This window comes from Mobula birostris, chromosome 22, assembly GCF_030028105.1.
Source record: "Mobula birostris isolate sMobBir1 chromosome 22, sMobBir1.hap1, whole genome shotgun sequence".
In the NCBI taxonomy this organism is placed as follows: Eukaryota; Metazoa; Chordata; class Chondrichthyes; order Myliobatiformes; family Myliobatidae; genus Mobula; species Mobula birostris.
The window spans coordinates 13,994,863-14,019,175 of NC_092391.1; the positions used below are offsets into that span (position 1 = coordinate 13,994,863).

At 43.3% G+C, this 24,313-nt stretch overlaps 1 protein-coding gene across 1 annotated transcript in view; it reads right to left on the reverse strand.

Annotated features, from left to right (window-relative positions):
* Window positions 1–1,852: 1,852 nt before the first annotated feature.
* phf19 (PHD finger protein 19) overlaps window positions 1,853–24,313 on the reverse strand; it is a 51,438-nt gene continuing 28,977 nt past the window's right edge. Inside the window, exons 9-15 of the mRNA XM_072240045.1 lie at window positions 23,303–23,426; window positions 21,034–21,101; window positions 16,295–16,468; window positions 13,392–13,494; window positions 10,304–10,389; window positions 8,943–9,044; window positions 1,853–8,740 (exon numbers count right to left, since the gene is read on the reverse strand). Coding sequence (XP_072096146.1) covers window positions 8,410–8,740; window positions 8,943–9,044; window positions 10,304–10,389; window positions 13,392–13,494; window positions 16,295–16,468; window positions 21,034–21,101; window positions 23,303–23,426 — 988 coding nt within the window. The 3' untranslated portion in view covers window positions 1,853–8,409. The remainder of the gene's footprint in view (window positions 8,741–8,942; window positions 9,045–10,303; window positions 10,390–13,391; window positions 13,495–16,294; window positions 16,469–21,033; window positions 21,102–23,302; window positions 23,427–24,313) is intronic.

The window sequence follows — 24,313 nt, forward strand, 5'->3', positions numbered from 1 at the left end:
TGTGCTGCTGCTGCAAAAACAACATATTTCACGACATAGGTCAGTGATATTAAAACTGATTCTGATCAAGTCTGCTCCAACATGGGTGATTTATACTGTATTTCTCTCCCAACCCCATTCTCCTTCCTCAATGACTTGGCCTTCACAGCCTGTGACAATGAATTGCACAGATTAATCGCTCTCTAGCTAAAGAATTTCCTCCTCGGCTCTGTTCTAAAGGGACACGCTTGTATTCTGAGTCTGTGGCCTTTGGTCATAGACTGGAAGTGTCCTTTCTACATCCACTATGATCATTGCCAAATATTGTGAAGGTAAGTAGGGATAAATCTTCTGGTCTCAAATAAGAAAGAAAAGGTTTGTGAGGTTATGAAATTGGAAAAACCTATCTTGGATTTGCATAGATTCTTCAGTGATGTCGCTGACCAGAGGGAAGTTTAACTGAAGAGTAATGAAATGCAGCTTATTTTTGATTAATTGTAATTGTTAACATTTCTATGTCTTAATTGTCTAAAACTACCATTTAAATTTTTTTTTATGAAACGTGGAAGTTCAGTTGAACATTTTACAGAAGTTCAAACAAAATAAGAATATCTCTTCCTGCTATTGTCTTGATTGGAATATTTACTTAACATTTTCCCACAATTTTAGTAACAGAATATTCATCTTTAATTTCATGGTAATTGTTATCTAGTGTCATCATAAGCATGGTGATAATCTGGTACAGTACTGTGCAAAAGTCTTAGCCACATGAAAAAAAAACTTCTGTAAATCTTTCAAAAATAATGCAATGAGAAGTTTCTGAATATTAAAAAAAACCACAAAGAGCGCCTCGATGATGTTGAGACCAGGACTTTGTGGAGACCATACCATTTGATGCCATATAAAATAAATCCAAGTGCCTCAGACTTTTGGACAGTACTGTATATTAAGACAAGCTTTTATAGTGTTATGTAATTCTATTGATCCCTTTTGCGACTGCTCTGTTCTGGAGAATAACTTCAATTAAGTAAAAGTGTTTGGAAGTTTCTTTGAGAGTAGCATGGAACATATGCATAAAATTTTATTTTCAAATATTATTGGTTTCTGAAAGGTTTGAGTTAGTAGATTTTTTTACTCCCCCAGCTACTGTCCAGGGATCTCAACACATTATAGTTGTAACGTCAGCGTCAATGTCTGGATAACTAGTCCAGGATCTTTACCAGTATGCCACAAGTGAAAGTATTTAGCTGCTATTTTCAAGTGTTCTCAAGACAATAGCTTTAAGATGGTGTTTTGTAGGAAGGGATTCTGCAACTGAGAATGAAAATAGCAAATACTGAAAATCCTGTGCAAGTTAGACAGCATCTGAGGAGAGAGAAACATCATTAAAGGTTTCAGGTTGACTGGACAGTTCTGATGGTAGGTCACAGATTTACACTGTCAGCTCTCTTTCTCCCTTTACAGAGGCTGCTCGACCTGCTGAGGACTTCCAAAAGCAGCTGTTATTTATTGCAATCAGACTTGGAATTATACGCCTGGTTACTCAAACGTAGCTCTACCCCTGGCTAGGAGAAGCAGATATTACCTTAGAACTCACTTAGTTGACAAGTCAACACTTCTGCTGTCCAGGCAACAGGTACTTTCAACACAATGAGAAATGCTGCACCAGATTCCCAGAAAAGTATAGGCCTTGTTCAATTTTAAGTCCTTTTCTCTTCAGGAGATCACCTTTCATCAAAATACCTCCAAAGACATTTGAGAATACATCTTGGTTTCAAGTTCCAGCATAAATTACACTCCTTCCAAATCTATTTGGTGGAAATGGTCCAAAGAGGATAAAGGTTAAAATAGCGCAGAACAACAATTTAGCCCTAGAATTTATTGCCAATTGCTTTGCATAGCTGAGTAATACAGGAAAGAATACTGAACTGCATAATGAAGAATACACTTTTTGTTACAAGAGTAATGACATTGCGTAATTGCATGGAATTGTAAAAATTTAAAGTAACACTGTTAACCTTTAATGATTATGCAGATCACATTGTGCAGGCAACATTTGTACACAGATTGTCTTTTCAGATTTTTCTAACTTCAGTATTGATCAAATACTCAGAATGGGTGCAGCAGTACCAGGTGGGTGATGACATGGTGCTGACAGCTCATCTCTTCCTGTCAACCTTCACCAAAAGATTCTCGTGATCAAGGTTTGGAGTTTTAACTTCCCTTCCGAAACCTTGAGCCCAAAGTTCTGGGCCGACTCTCGCCTTCATTACCGAAGGGGTGCAAGCAACACTCTCAGTGACTCCATCCTTTAGGAACAGACACCAAACTCATTCCTTCTATGTTCTCTCAGATGGTTCTGAAAGATCCATGTAGCTAGTTCGAAGAACAGGACAGTAATCATTATTGCTTTTTTTAAAAAGTGGCTCATTTGGTTTTGACCACACTGCTGTGTGCAAATTGGCTGCTGGATTTCCTACATAACAGTAGGAACCACACTACCAAGGTACATCAGTGAACATAAAGGGCTTTGGAACATATGGGGCGATGTGAAAGGCAAAATATAAATGCAAGGCTTTCAACCTTGAATGTCAGAACAAGTTTCAAAATTGGGTTATGAAATGATCAGTGCTTGCCCAATAATGTAATGGTGAAATGCAAAAAGAATCTATAAATGTCAGGCAAAGCGCAATAAGTCTTTGTACACTGTCATCTCAGGTCATGGCTTTTCAGATAAATATTGCAGTTTGCAACTTGAATTTTTCTCAGTTAAGCTTCCAAAGTAAAAAAAGGTCAGTGGACTAGAGTTTCAGGATATGTGGGTAGCCTGTATTTATGGTGAGGGCTGTAGACAGGGTCAATGCAAGCAGGCTTTTTCCATGGAGGTCAGGTGAGACTAGAGCTAGAGGTCATTGTATAAAGGTGAAATATTTAAGGGGAACCTGAGGAGGAACTTCTTCACTCAGAGGGTGGTGCGAGCTGGCAGCCGAAGTGGTGGATGCAGGTTTGATTTAGTAGAGGTTTGGTTAAGTACACGGATGAGAGGGGGTGTGGAGGCCTGTGGTCCAGGTGCAGGTTGATGGGCTGAAGGGCCTGTTTCTGTACTGCCATGCTGTGCGAGTCTATTATGGTTATTCAGTGCTTAGTGGTGCTCGCAAGCAAGGATGAACGTCAACCCTCACAGTATTCAGAATAGGTCAGTACGTCCCTTCATGGAAACCAGCACCAGTGGTGGAGGGCAAGTGCTCACCCACCCTTGGAGGACTGCTGCCGTCTCTGTGTAGGGACCTTGGGGCCTATTTATACAGTATAGGTGATCTGTTGTCATCTGCTCTGCCAAGAGAAACTCAGGGCCCGAGATGGGTGTGCCCAAGGTGTAGGGGGAAGGAGGTACAGGTAGGTGGTGGTCAGGGTTTGCTAAAGTACATCTCGTTGCTGGGCAGGAGGCTGGAGCTGTTGAGGGTGCTGGGGAGGACATCTGCCAGGGCTCCGAGAGAAGGGGCCTCGTGTAACTTGTGTGGGCCCAGCTGATGACCTGGTTGGTCGGTGACGGTTGCCACAGTTACGCGGTTCATTCACTGGGAGTTTCTGGGCCTGTGAGGCCCAGAATGTTTGCCTTCTCTTTCTTTCCTACAAGTGCCACAGTAAAGCAACCCTGCCCAGGTGCACCAGTTCAAAGGTCAACACCACAAAGCCAAAGTGTTTGGATGTTCAAGGCCAATGAACAATCCGAGAATGAAAATCAGGCCCACTCACATCCAAGCAGGATCTGACTGTGTGTTTTGACCATTTGGGAAACTGCCCTGCGGTTGGCCTGACTCTGTCTTTAACAACCTTACAGCTGCTGCAAGGCAGGGTCTCTCGGCCGAAGGACCGATCTGGGAATGGAACTACCACTCCCAGAATTCAGAGTGTTTCTTTTAAGGTGGCAAGTCTGAGGAAGTGCGACTTGGGTCCAGAGGCTTGCAGGGTGGAGAGCTGGCGAGCTTCATGAGAGATGGGAAAGAAAATGGCTGACGGGCTTTGCACAAAGTTTTGAACGGTTGGGGCCCAGCAGTATTGACTGGGGTGACAGCCTGCAATGGGATACTATCACGGTTGGGACTGTTGTGCTTCTGACGATGGTTAGGTATAAAAACTTCCTCCGGCTTGGGACTAGATCGGATTGGAAATGGATGGTTTCCCATTTGGATTTAATTTTATATTCAGTAGATTTATTTATTTCAGTAGGGAACAGGCAAATGGGATTAAACTGAAGCAGACTTAAAGAGAAACAAAAGAATCTATCCAAAATGGCCTCCTGTTTTATTCGACAACAGCCTGGGCCTAATTTCTCCCCCTTTGTCTCCATTCGATTAACTGGTACTTAGACCACAAGAGATGGAGCACTATATGGAAACATGCCCTTCGGCCGAGCTAGCTTGTATTGAACTATTATTTTGCCTCATGCCATCACCCCAAACCTGCACCACAGGAGCAGAATTGGGCCATTCAAACTATCAAGTCTGCTTCAGCATTCTACCATAGCTGATCTTTTCCTTTGCCACTTTCACCCAATAACCCTTAACCCCCTTTCTGAATCAAGAACCTAGCAAGATTTGTACCCAAAGACTTGGCCTCCACAGACCCTGTGGCAACAAATTCCACAGATTCACCACCCTCTGCCTAAAGAAATTCCTTCTCATCATAGATTTAAAGGGATATCCTCTTATTCTGAGGCTGTGTCCTTCAATCCTAGACTCTGTTACTTATGGAAACATCTTCTCCAGATCTCTATCCAGGCTATTCAGAATCCAGTAGATTTCAATGTGATAACCCCCCTCCTTATCCTTCTGAACTCCATGCCCAGAGACATCAAAAGCTCCTCATATATTAAGCAACTGTTTTTGACAGAGACAGTTTTACTTTTGCAACACCTTCTCTGTGGGATACTAACACAACACTAACCCTTTACTAAGTCATCTCCATGGTAAAAATCCAATCACCTTGTAGGATTGGTTACAAGCAAGACTTGGCACTCCATGGGGTAAGGTTAAAGGCTTTGTCAAAGGTCTTGACATTGAGGAGGTCAGAGAGGGAGAGGAGAGAGATGACGTGACTTAAGGAGAGAATTCAGAGTTTTGGCAAGAGCAGATACAATGGGGATGATCAAGAGGCAAGATATAGGAGGTGCAGACATATCTTCGGGGGGGCTGTAGGAGTCTGTAGGAAACAGGAGGCAATGAAAAAGTTTACAAAAAAATCAGGGATAAAAATTTTAAAATCAAGCAGCTGTTTAAGTTATTTACTAACGATCTGGAGGTGATAGTGTAACAGGTCCTGGTGCTGAATAAGTCTCTTGGAGGGGCGTTGAAGAATATACTTTGGTAGGTCAAATGAGGAGGTGATGGAGACACTGACGAGAAATTCAGTAACAGACAAGCCAAGGGGAGTGCTGTCAATAACCAAACTATTTTTGGCGAGGGGTCTGTTAAAGGAGCCAATATTCACAATTATCAATGTATTGCACATATAAAATGCCATCTCAACTTTCAGCCAATAAATGTGATCCATCGCCATTAAATACCTAATGCACAGGACGTTAAAGGACAGCTTAATGTGTCCTCATCATATCAAGCCCCCAGTGTTTTTGGAAACAAATGTCAAATGAATAATTCTTGCAGAAGGGATATATCAGAGAACTACCTATCCCTTCTAAAATTAAAAATACCTTTGGCATTCATTGAAGGGAATCTGCTATTATCATTACCAAAGCTGTAACAATTCTTGTGCTTGAGAAGTATTTAGAAGAATTTTGTAGAACTACATTTTTGCATCAAAAACATTTAACTGTGACAATATAAATCTTACACTTTGATTCTCTACAGGAACTAAAGCAGCCAATGTCCCTTCGCATTTCAATTGCAACACCAGGTTGGCACACACAAATACATTAAAGCCCAACCCTCTGAGAACAGAACGACATTTCTGCAGTTTTTAACGTCGACTCTCCCTTCTCTGTTAAAGTGAACCATCGTAGCGACACTACGCCATCCAGTACTGCTCAATTCGTTTAGTGCAAAAATAGCACAAAGCTGAGGTTGGATGTCCAGAGTGTAACCCTTGCTCTGTGCTGGTCTCGCCCAATGTGGGTGAACTACATCTGAAATCTCGAGTCAGGTTAGAGAGCAATCTGATCAGATTCCTGCTCCTGATTAACACACAGGATGCTGCAAGAACTCAGCAAGTCAGGCAGCATCTATGGAGAGGAAAGAAGTGTCAGCGTTGAGGAACTCAGCAAGTCAGGCAGCATCTATGGCGCTAGTGACCCAGGTTCTACTCCTGTCGCTGTCTGTAAGGAGTTTGTACGTTCTCCCCGTGACTGCGTGGGTTTCCGCCGAGTGCTTCGGTTTCCTCCGACAGTCCAAAGTTAGTAGGTTAATTGGTCACATGGATATAGTTGGGCCGGCAGGGCCTGCTACTGTGCTGTGTCTCTAAATAAATTTTAAAAAATAAACAGTTTATGTTTCAGGACTCAGAAAATCAGGTAATGTCTATGGAGGGGAATAAACAGTTGATGTTTTGGGCCATGACCCTTCATCAGTGTCCTGGCCTGAAGTGTTGACTGTTTATTCTTTTCCATAGATGCTACCTGACCTTCTGAGTTCCTCCAGCATTTTGTGTGTGTTGCTCTGGATTTCCAGCATCTGCAGAATCTCTTGCGTACATGTCCTGCTCCTGACTGCCAGCCCAAGCTCTTGAACCAGCCCAGACTGTGCGTGACCTGTGGATGCCTTCCTAAGAAAGGTATCTGTCAACCTTCACGATTAAGGAAGGGCAGTTGACTGCTCTGTCAGTCCCTTGAGTGAAGGACTGGTAAAAGTTCACTCCTTATTTAAAGTGGGATGGTCTCTTTTAAATTAAGCTATTCTTTCCAATATGCCATGCCTCCTCTCTCCCTCTGGTTAACAACGAAGGTGCAGGACACTGGATAAACACAGAGAAGCTGGACAGTGCAAAGCTTCATGCCGATGTTAAAGTCAGAGCAGTACAGCACAGAAACAGGCCCTTCAGCCCATCTACTGCCCCATTCAGAACGGGAGCAGCAGCAAATGAAAACAAAAGTGATCTTACAGGTGAAGGAGGGGTGGAAAAGATTAGGGAGTGCAGTGTGACCAGCACACCACGCCCACAGCCACAGAGGGAAAACGAGCAGCCCGGTTTTACTTTGGACGTTGATGCAGGAATGTCAAGCCAGTTCTCGAAGGGTAAAAAAAAATTTGCAGCGTGTGACATCTGCCTCCACAGAAAAAGGGCAGATCCACACAGCAAGAGCAGCAGCCTCAAAAGTCGTCACTTCACATTGTCTCAAGCATCCCATACATTCCCTACTTTGACGGTTGTGCGGGACATGTAGGTACCCAGGGGAGGAGGGGGGCAGGGGGGTAACCTACAGCAGCAACAGCTCAACTGTGTATCACCTTACCCTGTCAGACGTTGCTTCAGCCAATAGACAAGGCAGCTGGCCTTTGCCAAAAGCAATAAAGCACAGCTAACAGTTAAGTTCCAGCAGCCGAGGCCAGCCTTCAAAAGCTAGGTGTACTTTGATCAGTCACAACTGGCTATATAACAATCTGGTGTGATTCTATATCTAAAGCAGAGCTGTGTATGGAAATAGATTACATAAAAAAAGCGCTAAGTGTGCAGCAGATACAGTGGAGCCCACAAGGTCAACCTTGAGGCCTAGTCGCACCTTTTCAGTACATATCATCCATTTCCAATCACTGCTATCTCAGACTTCATGCTTTTCAAAAAAAAAATTTGCAAAAATCACAATCCACTTACATTCACGGCAATCACACCTCCACCCTAATCTCTTAGTAAAAGCTTCCAGTCTTCTTTCCCGAAAGCACAAGTCAACCTCCCCACACCCCATCCTTAAATTGTGGAGCCGCAAGACAGCCACGGTGATCCACGTCAGCAACGTAATCCCCGAAAGAGAAACAGGAACCCGTGAGACGGGTGCCAAGGTAGACCACGTGAGATGCCGAGTTCACTTTGTCGAAGAGGTTAAATCTCCACATCAACTCCACGTTCGATGTTACTCAGTGGATGAAGGCAAGTCGCTCGCTCAGCTGGTCAAAGCCAGTCCGGTATCCATTCAGGGCAAATGCACATATGGATTGCACCAAAAAATGCTCCTCAGTTGGGTATTAACTAACGCTAGCTACAACTAGCAGCGAAAGAAGACTGCTGTACCAATTTTTAAAAATGCATTAGTACAGTAGTTGCTGAGGAGATCTCAAATCTTCAATGAAATGACTCTTTCTGGTAAATAAGATGACTCCACGGTAGCCAGTTTTCACCTTGTAGCAGGCACCGGAGAGTTTCCAGCCCTGGCTCTGAATCACGGTGGCCCTGTGGCTACTGGATGGAGTTGCCGGTTATGCCTCAGTACGGAGTGGCACCTTCCCATTGGACGAGGTACTGCACGTTCCCATCCAGGGTCACCCTGCGGGCAAGGACCTGGAACTTCTCACCACAAGCCAGTCTGCCGGCCGCGCCAAAATAATTAGTGATGGAGGATTTAAGGTTGGACAGTGAGGTTTCGTCAGCACTCATACTATCAAAGGTGTGGGCATTAAGGTAGCTGTTATCCTTCGATTGTTCCGCCCGGCCCATTCCATTAGCTGTATGTGTGTAGATGGTTTCCTTCCGACTGTTTTTGGTGTTTAGCGAATATTCCATGGGTGCCTTTCTTTTCCGACTCCCCATGGTCTTTCTGCAGGCAAGAAAACAAAGTACAGGCAGTCAGGATAATGCACAGTCTCCCAGATTCCACTGTAACCTCGCAACACACAGAAAGAATCATCACTGCCTGCCCAAGGTGGGTTAGGACAAATCTTTCTTCAGTCACGGACAAAACTAACAAACATTTGCAAACTGATATGAAAACATTTGCAGAAGAACATTTTTGCTCTTACCGGGAGTCCCCAGAAACACTTGTTGAGGCAGATCCAGAAGTACTTGCTGCGTCTGTCGAATCAAGGTCCGAGTTAAAGGTTCCCTCAGAGCGATCACTGAAACTGATGAGGAAAGGGAGGAACTAAAATCTCTGGAAGGATGGGAGCAAGTAATCATGGCGTCAGTGGTTTCTCAAGGGTCAGCGGTGGAGAAGTAGTTGGGCACCCAGGATCCAGCCTCACTAGAACTATGATCAATACCTGGCATTGGCAAAGCCAGCACGAGGCATAGGAGCAGAATTAGGCCATTCAGCCCATCGAGTCTGCTCCGCCATTCCATGATGTCTGATCCTGGATCCCATTCAACTCCATACACCTGCCTTCTCGCCATATCTATTGCCCATCCTAATTAAACCAAGTGGCTTTGAGGGACAAGACCTGGCTTCACATGCAGGCCTGACCAGGGAGATGGCAGATTTGGACTCATAAAGAATGGAAATGGTTCTCTGGTTGACGCCAACCAAGATTCCCATCTAAGCTAGTATCATTGGCCCATATCGCTGTAAATATTTTCCATCCATGTACCTGTCACAGTGTCTTTTAACTATTAATGTACATGCCTCAAACACTTCCTCTGGCAGCTCTTTCTATATACAGACCAACTTTTGGGTGAAAAGGTTGCCCCTCAGATTCTTACTAACTCTCTTCCCTCTCAGGTTAAGGGTGAAAGGAGAATTGTTTAAGCGGGAACCCGAGGGGGGAGCTCCTTCATTTAGGACGTGGTGTGGGTGTGGAATTAGTGGCCATTGGAAGTGGTGGAGGCAGGCTCAAGTGAATTTTGAGGTGATAAGTTTGGATAAATACAGGGATGTGAGGGGTATGGAGGGCAATGGTCAAGGTGACGGGACTACACGGAAATAACGATCTGTTGCTGTGCTGTAGTGCTCTACGGCACTGAGGCTGGGTGAGACCAGAACTAGAAGTCATAGGTTAAGGGTGAAAGGGGAAATACTTAAGGAGAACTTGAGGGTGAACTTCTCATTCAGTGGTACAAATGTGAAACGAGCTACTGGCGGAAGTGATGGATGCACGTTCGATTGGAACATTTAAGAGAAGTTCCGATAAGTACATGGTATAGAGGGCTATGGTCCTAGGGACCGAGCAGAATAACAGTGCAGCGCAGAATAACAGTTCAGCACAGACTAACTGAGCCAAAGGACAGATTTCTCTGCTGGAATGCTCTATCACTCTATAATTTTGAGCTGCTTTATCAATTGGCTGAGGGAAGCACTGGTAAAAGTCCAGAGCAGCCTGTCCCAGGAGACATATGGCCCTCCTTGTGTCCTTACTACAGGCCTGTTACCCCTTGTGAAGTCACTCACCTCCTCAAACTCTGAATGTCATCCACTGTAAAGTCAAATATGTTTGCCAAATGGTAGCTTGTGCTCTCAGCTGTGGAGAAGTCACTCTGCAGTTGGAAAAGTGAAATCACAAAGAGAAATTAATGTGGTTATTTTCAAATCATTATTGGCTTCTGAAGCACATCACCAAAGCGAAATATCAGCTTGCTTCAAATGTACAATGATAATCATTTTCGTCAACAATATCCTAGTCGCGGTTAGTGCTACAAGATTTGGGTTCGATTCCCTCCACCATCTACAAGAAGTTTGCACATTCTCCCCGCAACCGCGTGTGTTTCCTCCAAGTGCTCTGATTTCCTCCCACATTCCAAAGGTGTACAAGTTAGGGTTAGTAAGCTGTGGGCATGCTCTGTTATTGCTGGAAGCATGGTAACATTTGCGGGCTGCCCCCAGCACATCTCGGACTGTGCTGGCCGTCGATGGAAAACAACGCATTTCACTGTACTAACTCAGCAAGCCAAACACAAACAGAAGGAAATCTGCAGATGCTGCAAATCCAAGCAACACACATAAAATGCTGGATTTTTAAAAAAAAAAAAGAGTACAGTCAATGTTTTGATACCAGACTCTTCAGCAGGACTGGAGCATTTTGTGTGTGTTGCTTGGATTTCCAGCATCTGCAGATTCTCCCTTGGTTGCATTTCACTGTAGGTACGTTTGAAGCAAATAAAGCTAATCTTTTAAAGATCTTTATCACACGAAGTATGATCAGTGGCCAATCTTGAGTGGCTTCCAGAGGAATTCCTTTTGCTGTTAAGACTTTGGCAGAGGGTGAAATTTCCCATCTTCGAGGAGTGCTGTACAATATTTATAGGCCTCTTTACCAAGCGCTCTTAGTGAATGCCTTGACCTAAGAACTATCCCTTGGGCTCTGAAATATCCACTTCATATTTCAACAACTTAACCAGAGCATAGTGAATAGCAACCACCCATTCACCCTGACCACCCAGGTTAGTATTTATGCTCCATAGGTCTCTTCCCAGCCCAGAACAGGTCTGCATTTCTTTGCCTTCACAACGAGCTCAAACACTGTCACAAATTGCAGATAAATGCGCCTCCACCACAGCCAAGCAACACAATAAATCTGACAATATGCTGGAGGAGTTCAGCAGGTCAGGCAGCATCTATGGAGAGGAGGAAACAATCGACGTTTCTCGGTCGACAGCTTATTCCTCTCCATTGATGCAGCCTCATTTGCTGAGTTTCTCCAGCATTTTGTGTGTGTTGCCCTGGATTTCCGGCATCTGCAGAATCTTTTGTGTTTACAAAAAATGTCACCTAAGGTCAAGTGGGGAATGAGATCCGGGCAGACCTATTGAGCCTGCTCCATTTAAGATGACGTTGCAAAAGGCCATCTAACTGCAACAGATCACCTGGATATTATATTGTTGTGAGTGTATGTGTTATTGTAATTATATGTGCTATATGTACTTTGTGCTGTGTGTGACTATCAGTATTGTGTTTTGTACCTTGGCCCTGGAGGAACACTCTTTCATTCGGCGGTATTCATGTGTATGCTTGAATGACAATTAATCTTGAACTTGATCTTTAAGCAAGGACTCATAGAGTGGACAGGAAAAGGCTTGTGTCTACAGGAACTGATAAAGCAGATCTTCCCCTGGCTCCGAGTCAAATTAAGGGGTTGGCCATTCAGGACAGAGATGAGAAGGAATTTCTTTGTCCAGATGGTGGTGTACTTTTGGATTCTCCATTGAAGTTAGATGTGGAGGCTCAGTTGCTTAATATGTTCAATACAGAGACAGCCGTTAAATAAAACGGGAGATGGGGTTTAAGGCAGGGGTTCCCAGCCTGGGGTCCACACACCCCTTGCTTGGTCCATGGCATAAAAACAGGTTGGGAACTGCTGGTTTAAGGGGTCTGTGCAGAGAAAAATTATCAACCATGATCTAAAAGGATTGAAAGTCTACTACTGTTCCTGTTCAATTTTTCTTATGAAGCAGAGTAAAGACCCTTCCCAATGGTCTGTTTCCAGGTAATTCAGGCGTAGGGTTGGAAATCAAAACAACTTATAAAACAAATTACAAAATTACTCTAATCTTGCAGCTGGTTCCTCTTCCGATTACTAAAGAATGCCCTTAGTTTACTGACTCACCAGTAGTGGTGTCAAGTTTGTTCCTCGATCAAAAACACTCATAATTTTGGAAACTTAAATTAAATCTCACAGGAACACAAGAACTAGGATCAGGAGTTGACCAGCTGACCCGTCGAGCTTGCTCCAGCATTCAATAAGATCATGGCTGGTCTGGCCATGGACTCAGCTCCACCCACCTGCCTTTTCCCCATAACCCGCAATTCCCCTGTAATGCAAAATAAAAATCCAACTGTGTCTTAAATATATTTAATAGGGTGGCCTCTACTGCTTCCCTGGGTAGAGAATTACAAAGATTTACTACCCTGTGGGAAAAGCAGTTTCTTCCCATTTCCATCCCAAATCTATTCCCCTGAATCTTGAGGCTACATGCCCAAGTTGTAGTCTTGTTTACTAGCGGAAATCTCCCCTCCACCTTCTGTGTTCCAACTTCCCTCATCTTGCAAATCCGTCATTGCGTATGTAATTCGGGGAAATCCCCCCCTGCATCAGCCCTGGGATTGACCTTAGACCTTACATGGCCAAGGGTTTGCTACCAGGTCACTCCTGGTGTTCACGGTTCAGGAGGAGGCCAGGTTCAAGATTCAGATTTGTTTATCACGTGTGCGTTGAAACACAGTGAAATGCGTTCGCTTGCGTGAACAACCAGCATAGCCCAAGGGGGCAGCCCACAAGTGTCACCTCATATTCCGGTGCCAAAATTACACGCTCACCATGCCCGGCAGAATCTGAGCATTGTTCTCCACAGATGCTGAATGTTTCCAGCATTTTCTGCTTTAATTTCAAATGTCTAGTTTTTTTTTAAAATTAACAGTGGTGGTAGATTCTGGACACAAATTCACACTAGGAAAGTGATCTCCGGTTTCAGACTAAAGTAACATTATTTGGTTTGTTAGAACCTGGTGCAGTGATTCCCCAGGATCAGATTGTGCAACTAACCTTTGGGACGGCATCCTGCAGAAACCAGCTCGATTTCCTGTTCTTTCTCCCCCATTTCAGCGGAAGCTGCCGCCTGCGGGGTGGTGGGACTTCTGGCAGGGGACTGCAACACGACAAAGACAAGTGAGTACTCGGCACAGGCAACAGAGCGGAAAATGCAAGGAATGCTCAGCAGGTCAGTCAGCATCAGCGGAGGGAGAAACAGAGTTAACGGTTCAGGACAACCACCCCTTGTCAAAACCAGAATAGTGAGAAAGTAAACATGATTTAAGTGGGAAAGAGGACTTGGCTGTACCTTAGGAGGTTCACAAAAATGATTCCAGGATTAAACGGCTTGTCATATGAAGTGAGTTTGATGGCTTTGGCCCTGTATTCATGGGAATACAGAGGAATGAGGGGTGACCTAATTGAAACCTATCGAATGGTAAAAGGTCTTGATAGAGTGGATGAGGAGGATGTTTCCAATGATGAGAGAGTAGGATCAAAGGACACAGGCTCAGAATAGAGGGGCATCCTTTTAGAATGGAGATGAGGAGGAATTTCTTTAGACAGAGAGTGGTGAATCTGTGGAATTCTTTGCCACAGGCAGCTGTGGAGGCCAAGTCTTTATGTATAATTAAGGCAGAGGTTAATAGATCCTTGATTGGTCAAAAAATGAAGGGATATGGAGAGAAGGCAGGAGATTGGGGCTGAGAGGAAAAATGGATCAGCCATGATGAAATGGTGGAGCAGACTCGATGGGCCAAATGGCCAAATTCGGCTCCTATATATTATGGTCTTAACAAAATAAAGAAGGCAAATGGAAAAAAATTGAGGGTAACTAAGGCAGGACAGATAGTCAGAAAATCCCATCGTAGAGAGGAACACCGCTTCTCCAAGGGGAATATTCTCAGAAGAGAAATGACAGCAAGTTGAAAACAGCAAAAAAAAGACAACCATAGCAGATACTGGAATTGTGGTATAAAAATCCTCGACCATCAGGCTCTTAAACCAGAGAGGATAACTTCCCTCCACTGTACTTGCACCAGTGTGAAATGCTCCCACAACCTATGGATTCACTTTCAAGGACTCTTCATCTCATGATCTTGATATTAATTGCTTATTGATTTATTATTATTTATTTCTCTTTGTATTTGCACAGCTTGTTGCCTTTTGCACACTGGTTGAATAAAAATGGTCTTTCATTGATTCTGTTATGGTTATCATTCAGTTTAGATTTATTGACTATGCCCGCAAGAAAATGTACCTCAGGGTTGTACATGGTAGCAAATGTACTCCGATGATAAATTTACTTTGGACTTCGAAATCTCTTAAGAGATTTCATAAATCAAACTGGCTGCAGCAAAGAATTACGCCTGTCTCACTAGATGCTGATAATTCTGTCTGCTGTATTTCAGACAGTGCACACAGTTAGTGCTTTCAGAGTCACAGAAACAGGCCTATCGGCCCATCCAGTCTGTGCCAAACCGTTTATTACCAACACATTATTTTGTGGCCAGTGTAGCAAGGAGCTGTGTTGTCACTGACCTCGATAACCCCTTAGAGAGACTGGAGTTCCCCCTTGTTCTTTTTTTTTAAATTCAATTTTGTGTCAGGCATTTAGTCCAGTGGGATTCCTTGTGCCCCTCAAATATTAGTTAAAATCTGTGCTTTTTCTATTCTGGTTTCTTGTCTTTAAAACCTCTTCAATGTGATTAACTTTCAGTCTGCTCAGGCTGAGCGCCAATCAAAATAAGGAGAGCTTTCAGTGAGCTAGAACAGAAAAACCACAAATTTTAACTAATATTTTAAACATCTGACATAGTACAAAGTAGCCATCGGGACATGCATGCTCTGAAATATAATACAGGAGCTTTAAAAATCAAGAATAATTTTTATTATTTTACACCCCTTACACTTTAAAATGTTTATCCTACGGAATTACAATTCACAAATGTGAAGCAACACACAAAACGCTGGAGGAACTCAGCACGTTAGGCAGCGTCTATGGAAGGAAATGAACAGTTGACTTTTTTAGGTCAAGTCTTGATCCGAAACTTTGACTTTTCATTTCCCTCTACAGATGCCGCCTGACCCACAGAGTTCCCCCAGCTCCTTTGTGTGTTGCTCCAGATTCCAGCATCTGTAGCCTTGTGTCTCACTTATATAATACAGATTTTTTTTTATGAGCCAAAGAGCTTCCTACATCAATAAATCTAGATGAAGTGATGTCAGCTTCCCAAAAATCCTAATCTGTCCAAGAAACATTCCAAAGTATTTTGCAGGAGGGCCAGCAATCATGTATAAGTAGTGTTGTCCATTATTTAGGACCTCTATCACCCCACCCAGGACATGTCCTCTTCTCATTGCTACCAACAAGCAGGAGGCACAGGAGCCTGAAGGCACACGCATAATGTTTTAGGAACAGCTTCTTCACCTCCTCACTATTCGTATGTATAAATGTATGTGTATTTTATTTTATATATACACACACACACACACACACATACATATACACATACACACACACACATAATATATTGCAATGTACTTCTGCTGCAAAACAAATTTCACAAAATATGCCAGTGATATTAAACTGAATTTTGATTATGGCAATTAATATTAAAATATAATTGCTAGTAATTATATACCATTAAGGTGGCAATAGTTTAGCAATTCTTAAATCTTGTTAATTCTCCGAATCTTATACTTGTAAAGGATGCAAAACAGCTTGATGTTTGCAACAGCTGAACATAACTTTTGAGATTTCCAGTCACCTGTAAACAAACTGAAACTGCTCTCAGTGTTAAGTGTGATTTACAATAAAGAATTTTAGTTTCACCATCATTACAGCTGTGAAAATCCAGCCTCATTTTTTCACCAACACAGATATTTAGTTGGAGTATAATACACACTGTACATACCCATACTTGGGTGCAAACACTAAGTTTTTTCCTCTCCTCTTGATCTCATTCGAAGCATGATCTGTCAACTGGCCAACGTTATCAGGCAAAATAATATTCGGAGGAACTGGTGGTACTCTGGTACGGAGACGGAAAATACATTTTTTCTTTTTAATTTCTTTACCACAGATAAATCTGTAACAGACAAGAACATAAAAGGCTTTTTTTAAAATCAGCATTCCATTCCCTTTGGTTTGGGTTCAAGCTCTCAACACTACATTATTTTTTTTAGAAAATGCTTGTGTATTTGCATAATTCAAGAACTCACTATAAACCACCCTTAACATGGTGAATACCTTCCAAGGTTTATCCCACAAGCTTCAGACAAAGATGGACCTCAAGCCGCATGTGGAGATATTCAGGCAATTAATCTGAAGCTGAGTGAAGAGGTGAGGTTATAAGGAGCACCTAACAGGAAACGGAACTTGTGAGCTTTGGGTTGGAGGTCTTGACTGTCGATGGTGAGGTGATTTGGGGGGGGGGGGGAAGAAGGACCAAGAGGCCAGAACGAGAGGGGAAAATTGCCTTGGAGGGAAGATAGCTACAGAGCTAGGCAGCAGAGAGGACAAGGGAGGGATTTGAAAACTAGGTTTCAGTCAAGCTTCTCACATGGAGGAAATTTATGAAGTTCTCTGCAACTGAGTAAAATGGATGCCAAATACTGGACGGCAAGATTGGACTGAACACACTACAGACAGAAGTCCAATCCCAAGAGATGAGTACACGAAAAAAAGTGGTTTCCCACTTCAGGTATTTGTCCTCCTCCTCCAGTTTCCACAAAAGCCATGAACCCTAATCTAAGAGGAAAGGATCTACAGCCACGTCTTAGTATTCACAGCGGCAGCCCTGCCATCATTTTGGGGAAGTACCTAGATTTGAACCCACACCTTCCTGGTCTGGCAGGTCCAATCAGCCATATCTGGGATGGCAGGCAGCAGGTTGGGCTACTCAAGATCCAGCACTGCCACTGATGAGGACGAAGGCAACTTCATGAACTGCAAACCATATCAATAGGGCAATCTCTATTTCCGTCGCAAATATTAACTGCAAAAACGACCTCTAGCCACCCATGAGTGAAGATGGGTGATGAGCATCGTCTTCCCAGTGAAGAACTTTTTAGTTTATTATTTGCATAGAGCCAAACTAGGCCCTTCCGGTCCTTCAAGCCACTCCACCCAGCAAACCCTAATTTAACCCTAGCCTATTCACAGGACTCTTTGCAATGACCAATTAACCTACCAACCGGTACGTCTTTGGAGTGTGGGAGGAAACCGGAGCACCCGGAGGAAACCCGTGCACTCACAGGGAGAATGAACAAACTTCTTACAAACAGCGGCAGGAGTTGAACCCGGGCCACTGGCACTGTAAAGTGCTCTGCTAACCACTACGCTACCGTGATGCCCAAAGCCCTTTTGGCACTGCTCCTCCCAGAGAAGTTAGCAATCAGATTATCTACCAGACAGCAAATGAATGCCAGCTTTGGAAGAATTGCCCTCAGCTTGGACGAGAGATCAGAACATGTGAAGGTTAGTGGCAGTGAGTCAGGGCTTCAGTCCGACTGGTATTTGTAAAAGAATTTTCTCATTTTAACATTACTCTGAATGGCCATTTTATTAGCTACTTCTTGTACCTAATCCGTAGTCCTCTGCAGCTGTAGCCCATTCTCTTCAAGGTTCGACAAGTTGTGCATTCAGAGATGTTCTTCTGTACACCACTGTTGTAATGTGTGGTTATTTGAGTTATTGTCATCTTCCTGCCAGCTTGAACCAGTCTGGTCATCCTCTTCATTAACAAGATATTTTCACCCACAGAACTGCCACGCACTGAACATTCTTGTTTTTTGCATCATTCTCTGTAAACCCTTGAGAATTTTGTATGTGGAAATCTCAGGAGATCCATGGTTTCTGAGATTCTTAAACAACCCCATCTGGCACCAACAATGATTCCACGATCGATGTCAACTTAGATCACATTTCTTCCCCTTCCTCATCTTTGGTCTGAACAACAACTGAACCTCTTGACCATGTCTGCATGCTTTCCTGCATTGAGTTGCTACCACATGATCGGCTGGTTAGATGTTTGCATTAGTGAACGGGTGTACCTAATAAAGTGGCCACTAAGTGTAAGCTTCAATGTCTGAGGAAAACTACTTTTATCCTTTTAAACTTCCTTCCTCATCAGTCTCTGAGTTAACATAGATAAAACTCCCAACGATAGTCAGAATCTTAAATTCTTCACTCGTGTGTAAACTTATTACAGCAGAATATTGATCAGCACATAAACCAGAGTACTACAGTAATCCCCTCATCAAATGTTCTATTGATTAGCTGATAATCAATGAGGAATGTTATTTGTATCGACCTTTTTAAATTAAAAATAATGATAAAGGAAAACACAGTATAAACAGCCTTGGGTAGAATCCACACCGTCCACATTGAAGAGATAGTGGGAAGAATGCTCCCTTCACTGGACAGATACAAATACTCCTTTCTCGATAGTGCATTTAACTCTGGACGGACTTAAACCAAACATTAACCCAACAGCAATCCACACAGACATTTCCAATTTACAATACCCACCTTCATTAGCTTCCCCAAAAAGCCACTGCAAATTTAATCAAATTGTAGGAGCAACACTTCAAAATCCAGTGGTGTTACAGAAAGGATACTGGCATGGATAGCGGAATGGCTGACAGGCAGGAGGCAGCTAGTGGGGAATAGAAGAGGCCTTTCTGGTTGGCTGCCGGTGACTAGTGGTGTTCCTCAGGGGTCAGTTTTGGGACCGTTACTTTCCACGTTGTTTGTCAATGATTTAGATAGTGAAATTGATGGCTTTGTGGCAAAGTTCGTGGATGATATGAAGATAGGTAGAGGGGTAGGTAGTGCTGAGGAAGCAATGTGATTACAGAAGGATTTAGACAAATTGGAAGAATTGGCAAATAAGAGGCAGATGGAATACAGTGTTGGGAAATGTCCGATAATGCATTTTGGTAAAAGGAACAATAGTGCAGACTATTATCTAAATGGGGAGAAGGTTCAAACATCAGAGGGGCAGAGGGACTTAGGAGTCCTCATGCAAGACTTCCGGATGGTTAATTTACAGGTTGAGTCTGTGGTAAAGGCGGCAAATGCAATGTTGGCATTTATTTAAAGGGGAATAGAATATAAAAGCAAGGAGATAATGCTGAAGCTTTATAAGATGCTGGTCAGGCTGCACTTGGGAGTATTGTCAACAGTTTTGGGTCCCATATCTCATAAAGGATGTGTTGTCATTGGAGAGAGTCCAGATGAGGTTCACGAGAACGATTCTGGGAATGAAGGGGTTAACATATGAGCAGTGTTTGGCAGCTTTGGGCCTGTACTCACTGGAATTTAGAAGAATGTGGGGGGATCTCAATGAAACCTATCAAATGTTGAAGAGACTAGATAGGGTGGATGTGGAGAGGATGTTTCCTATGGTGGGGGTATCCAGAACAAGAGGGCACAGCCTCAAAATTGAGGGGTGACCCTTTACAACGGAGGTAAGGAGGAGTTTTTGTAGCCAGAGAGTAGTAAATCTGTGAAATGCTCTGCCACAAGTGTGGTGGAGGCCTAGCCCATAGGTATATTTAAGGTGGAAGTTTATAGTTTCCTGATCTGTCAGTGCATCAAGGGATATTATGAGAAGGCAGATGTATGGGGTTGAGTGGGATCCGGGATCCAGGATCAGCCATGATGGAATGGTAGAGCAGACTCGATGGGCTGAATGGCCTAATTCTGATCCTATGTCTTATGCTCTTCTTCCATCTGCGTAGCCTCCAACATGATGGCACGATCATTACTTTTTCTAATTTCCGGTAATTTCTCCTCTTCCCTCTTCCTTTTTTCCCCACTCTGTATTCTGGTTCATCTCCTTCCCATTCTCCTCACCTGCCCATCACCTCCTTCTGGTGCCTGTCCTCCTATCCATTCTCCTCACCTGCATTTTGTGTTTGTTGCTCTGTATTTCCAGCAACCGCAGAATCTCAGACACGAGAGATTCTGCAGGTCAGAAATCTAGAGATCGAGAGTAACACAACACATAAAATGTTGGAGGAACTCAGCAGGTCGGGCAGCTTCTATGGAGAGGAATAAAGAGTCGACGATTGGGCTGAGACCCTTCAACAGGACCACCTGGATTCTGATGAAGGATCTCGGATCAAAAATGACGACTCTTTAGTCCTATCTGCAGAATCTTTTGCGTTTATGATCTGCAGGTCTAATCTAGAGTAGTCACCCATAACACATCTGATAACAAAAGACAAAGCAGCCATAGTATCATGGGGAGACTGCTCCTGCAAGTACAGGCTGGTGGGACCTTCTTCCTGGGAGAATTCCTGCTGTAATAGTGCTATTGAATATTCAATCTCACTGCGTTGAATGTGAAGAGGAGGGTTTTTGATTTGTGGGTGAACATGGAGGACTAGATTTTTTTTAATATGCATTTTGGAGGTTCGCAGGCAGACTTGCACTTTGAGAAACACCGAAACGCACGTATCGTAGATAGAGAAATCACTAGTGATGGCAGCTGTGAACACAAAAGCCCAAGATGAAAAGCTGTGATTTAATACACTGTGCACCTGGGCGTTATTTACTTCAGAAAGCATCTTGTGTAACTGAAATCATGATACACAGATGTGTCTTCTATTGTACTCACTCATAAAACACAAGATAAAGTCTCACCGGCTTTTATAGTTGTTTAACGCATCAAGGAGCTGCTGCTTTCGTTCAAGCATCGCAGTTTCTGTCAGCTAGAGAGAAATAGAACCAATTATTCAATCCAGAACATTGCAACATTTCCATAGCAATATGTCCTCTGCCTGTGATCTGAAATGTGTCCCGCGGTTCTTTAAACTCCTGCAAATACCATAAGACTATAAAACCATAAGGCATAGGAGCAGAATGTGGCTATTCGGCCCTTCGAGTCTGTTCGACCATTCCATCGTGGCCAATTATTTCCCTCCTCAACCCCATTCTCCATCCTTTTCCCAGTAACCTTTGACACCCTTACTAATCAAGAACCTATCAACCTCTGCTTTAAATATACCCAAAGACTTGGCCTCAATGGGTGTCTGTGGAAATGAATTTCACAGATTCGCCATCCTCTGGCTAAAGGGATTCCTCATCTCCAATCTTAATGGATGTCCCTCTATTCTAAGGCAATGCCTTCTGGTCCCAGACTCTCCTATCTTCATGTCCACTCTATCTAGGCTTTTCAATATTCGCAAAATACAAGCCAATACTGGTTCTGACCTGCATTTGGTAACATTATTAACTAGAGCTCTGACATTGTCTCAAAATTTGAAAGCAGCACTCAGGCTGCTAAAACCATTAAAATACAACCCCCACCCCCACTGTTGTATCATTTCCTGTCAGTCACCTTATGTACAGACACTCCTGTGCCTAGCAGCACTTTATATACAGTATACAGATTTGGTTACAATCAGTCTATGTATGTAAGCTAACCTTATGTATTTATATTTAATGTTTTTATTGTGTTCTTTACGTTTCTTGTGCTTATGCTGCCTCGGATCTGGAATAACAATCATTTTGCTCTCTTTCACACTCATGTGCTGAGGAATAACAATAAACAAGTTTGAATCTTGAACATTGCTCCACTCACTCAAGAGAACTGAACACTCTGTTACCAACCTGCATGTTGAGTTTGTGAACTGGAAATAAAATGGGAAAATTCGGTGCAAGTACGGACTATTAATCTAATTATAGCTGGGACTTTAATTGACAATAGTCTTTTAAAAACCGCCCATGTAGCGTAAAATTCAGTTCTAGGTGCTGACTTTTGATTTGATTATTCCTCAGGAAAATGTCTGTGGTGTCTGAAATACTTTAATCTCTCCCCTGTGGTTATTTGGGATCATTGTTGTCGCCTTTTCCAGTGCCTCTGCACCAGTCACTTGGCTCATGAATCTGAGGAGATCCCTATCCTCCTGAAGTGACTGTCTAGTGGCATTCAGAGCTTCTGAAGAAGTGGATTGCACGTTCTGGTCACAAAACCCACAGCCGCTGAGCTGTGTCCTGACGTGGACAAATCACAACCTGGGTCTCACACAGTGACCAAATACCTTGTGATTCAAGGGGGGATAAAATACTTCATTAACACCGTGACACCAATTAGAATTTCTTCACCAGAAGGCCACTCTGTACCCGACATCCATTCGTCCCCTTGAGCAGAGTGTGTCTGATTTCACACAGTCACTCAAAGTGTTCAAGAATGAAGTCATTTTTTTTTAATATGAATGAGAGGATCAGATATTGGGGACTTGTCCTCAACAGTCATCAAAGTGGGTTTATTTCAACTTTTGGCCGAAATATTGCTCTGTATGTCCAGCTTTCAATATTAGAAAAGGACTTTGATGTGTAACTCTATTTACACCGCACTCAGAATGGAAGAGCTATCCCAGTCCCACCACTGAGCACATCTACATCGAGCACCGGTCACAGGCGAGCGGTGTCCAGCACCAGGGTCCCACACCACCCAGGTCATGCTCTCTCCTCACTGCTGCCATCAGGAAGAAGGTAGAGGACACGTAGGACTCTCCCCACCAGGGACAGGAACAGTTATTACCCCTCAACCACCAGGCTCTGAAACCACAGGGCATGACTTCACTTGCCCCATCACTGAACTGTTCCCACAACCTATGGATTCACTTTCAATGACTCTTCATTTCATGTTCTTGATAGTTATTGTTTACTTATCTATCTTTTTTTTCTCTTTCTTTTTGCATTTGCAGTTAGTTGTGGGGTTTTTTTTTTGCACACTGGTTGTCCGTCCGTCCTGCTCGGTGTGGTCTTTTATTGGTTCTTCTGTGTTTCTTGTATTTGCTGTGATTGCCCCGCTACAAGATGAATCTCAGAGTTGGAGATGGTGACATACATGTACTTTGATAATAAATTTACTCTGAACTAAACAGTTATGGAGTACCACGCCTACCTTTCCAAGTTGGAGGCTTGACCAGTTTTGATTAATAAATATTAATATTTCTTCTTCAAAGTCAAAATACTTCTTTTTGCCACGGACTCCTAAATTGTATAAGACAAGGTGCACGACATCTACCCTAGAAGCAAAAGAATGGGGTGTTAATTGAAGCCTCAAAGAGCTGCCTCACCATTCTATCATGGCTGATATACTTTCCCCCTCAGACCCATTCCTGCCTTCTCCTGTAATCTTTCTACTAATCAAGAACCCATGAACCTCTGCTTTAAATACACCCAATGATTGGCCTCCACAGCTGTCTGTGGCAATGGATTCCACAGATTCACCACCCTCTGGCTAAAGAAATTCGTCCTCATCCCTGTTCTAAATGGACATCCTTCTATTCTGAGGCTGTGGCTTCTGGCCCTGAATTCACCCGCTATTGGAAACATCCTCTCCACCTCCACTCTGTCTAGGCCTTTCAATATGTCATAGGTTTCAATTAGATCCCCACTCATTTTTCTAAATTCCAGTGAGCACAGGCTCAGAACTATCAAACGCTTCTCACAGATTAACCCTTTCATTCCCAGGATCATTCTCATAAACCTCCTCTAGACCTTCTCCAATGCCTGCACATCCTTTCTTAAATAAGGGGCCCAAAACTGCTCACAATACTCCAAGTGCAGTCTGACCAAAGCCTTACAAGGTCTCGGCGTTACAGCTTTGCTTTTATATTCTGGTCTTCTCAAAGTGAATGCTAACACTGCATTGCCTTCCTTACTACTGACTCAGCGTGCAGGTTAACCTTTCGAGGATTTTGCACAAGGATTCCCAGGTCTGTTTGCACCCCCTCCCCCATTTTGGAATTCACTCCCCATTTAGAAAATAGTCTATGTATTTATTCCTAGCAAAGTGCACGACCATACAGTTCCCTACACTGTAATATTCATGTAAAATTTATGGATGTTGTTACCCTACTGTGAGCTGGAATGTTGAAATGATGTTTCGGGCAGCAATGAAGGTCCTCCC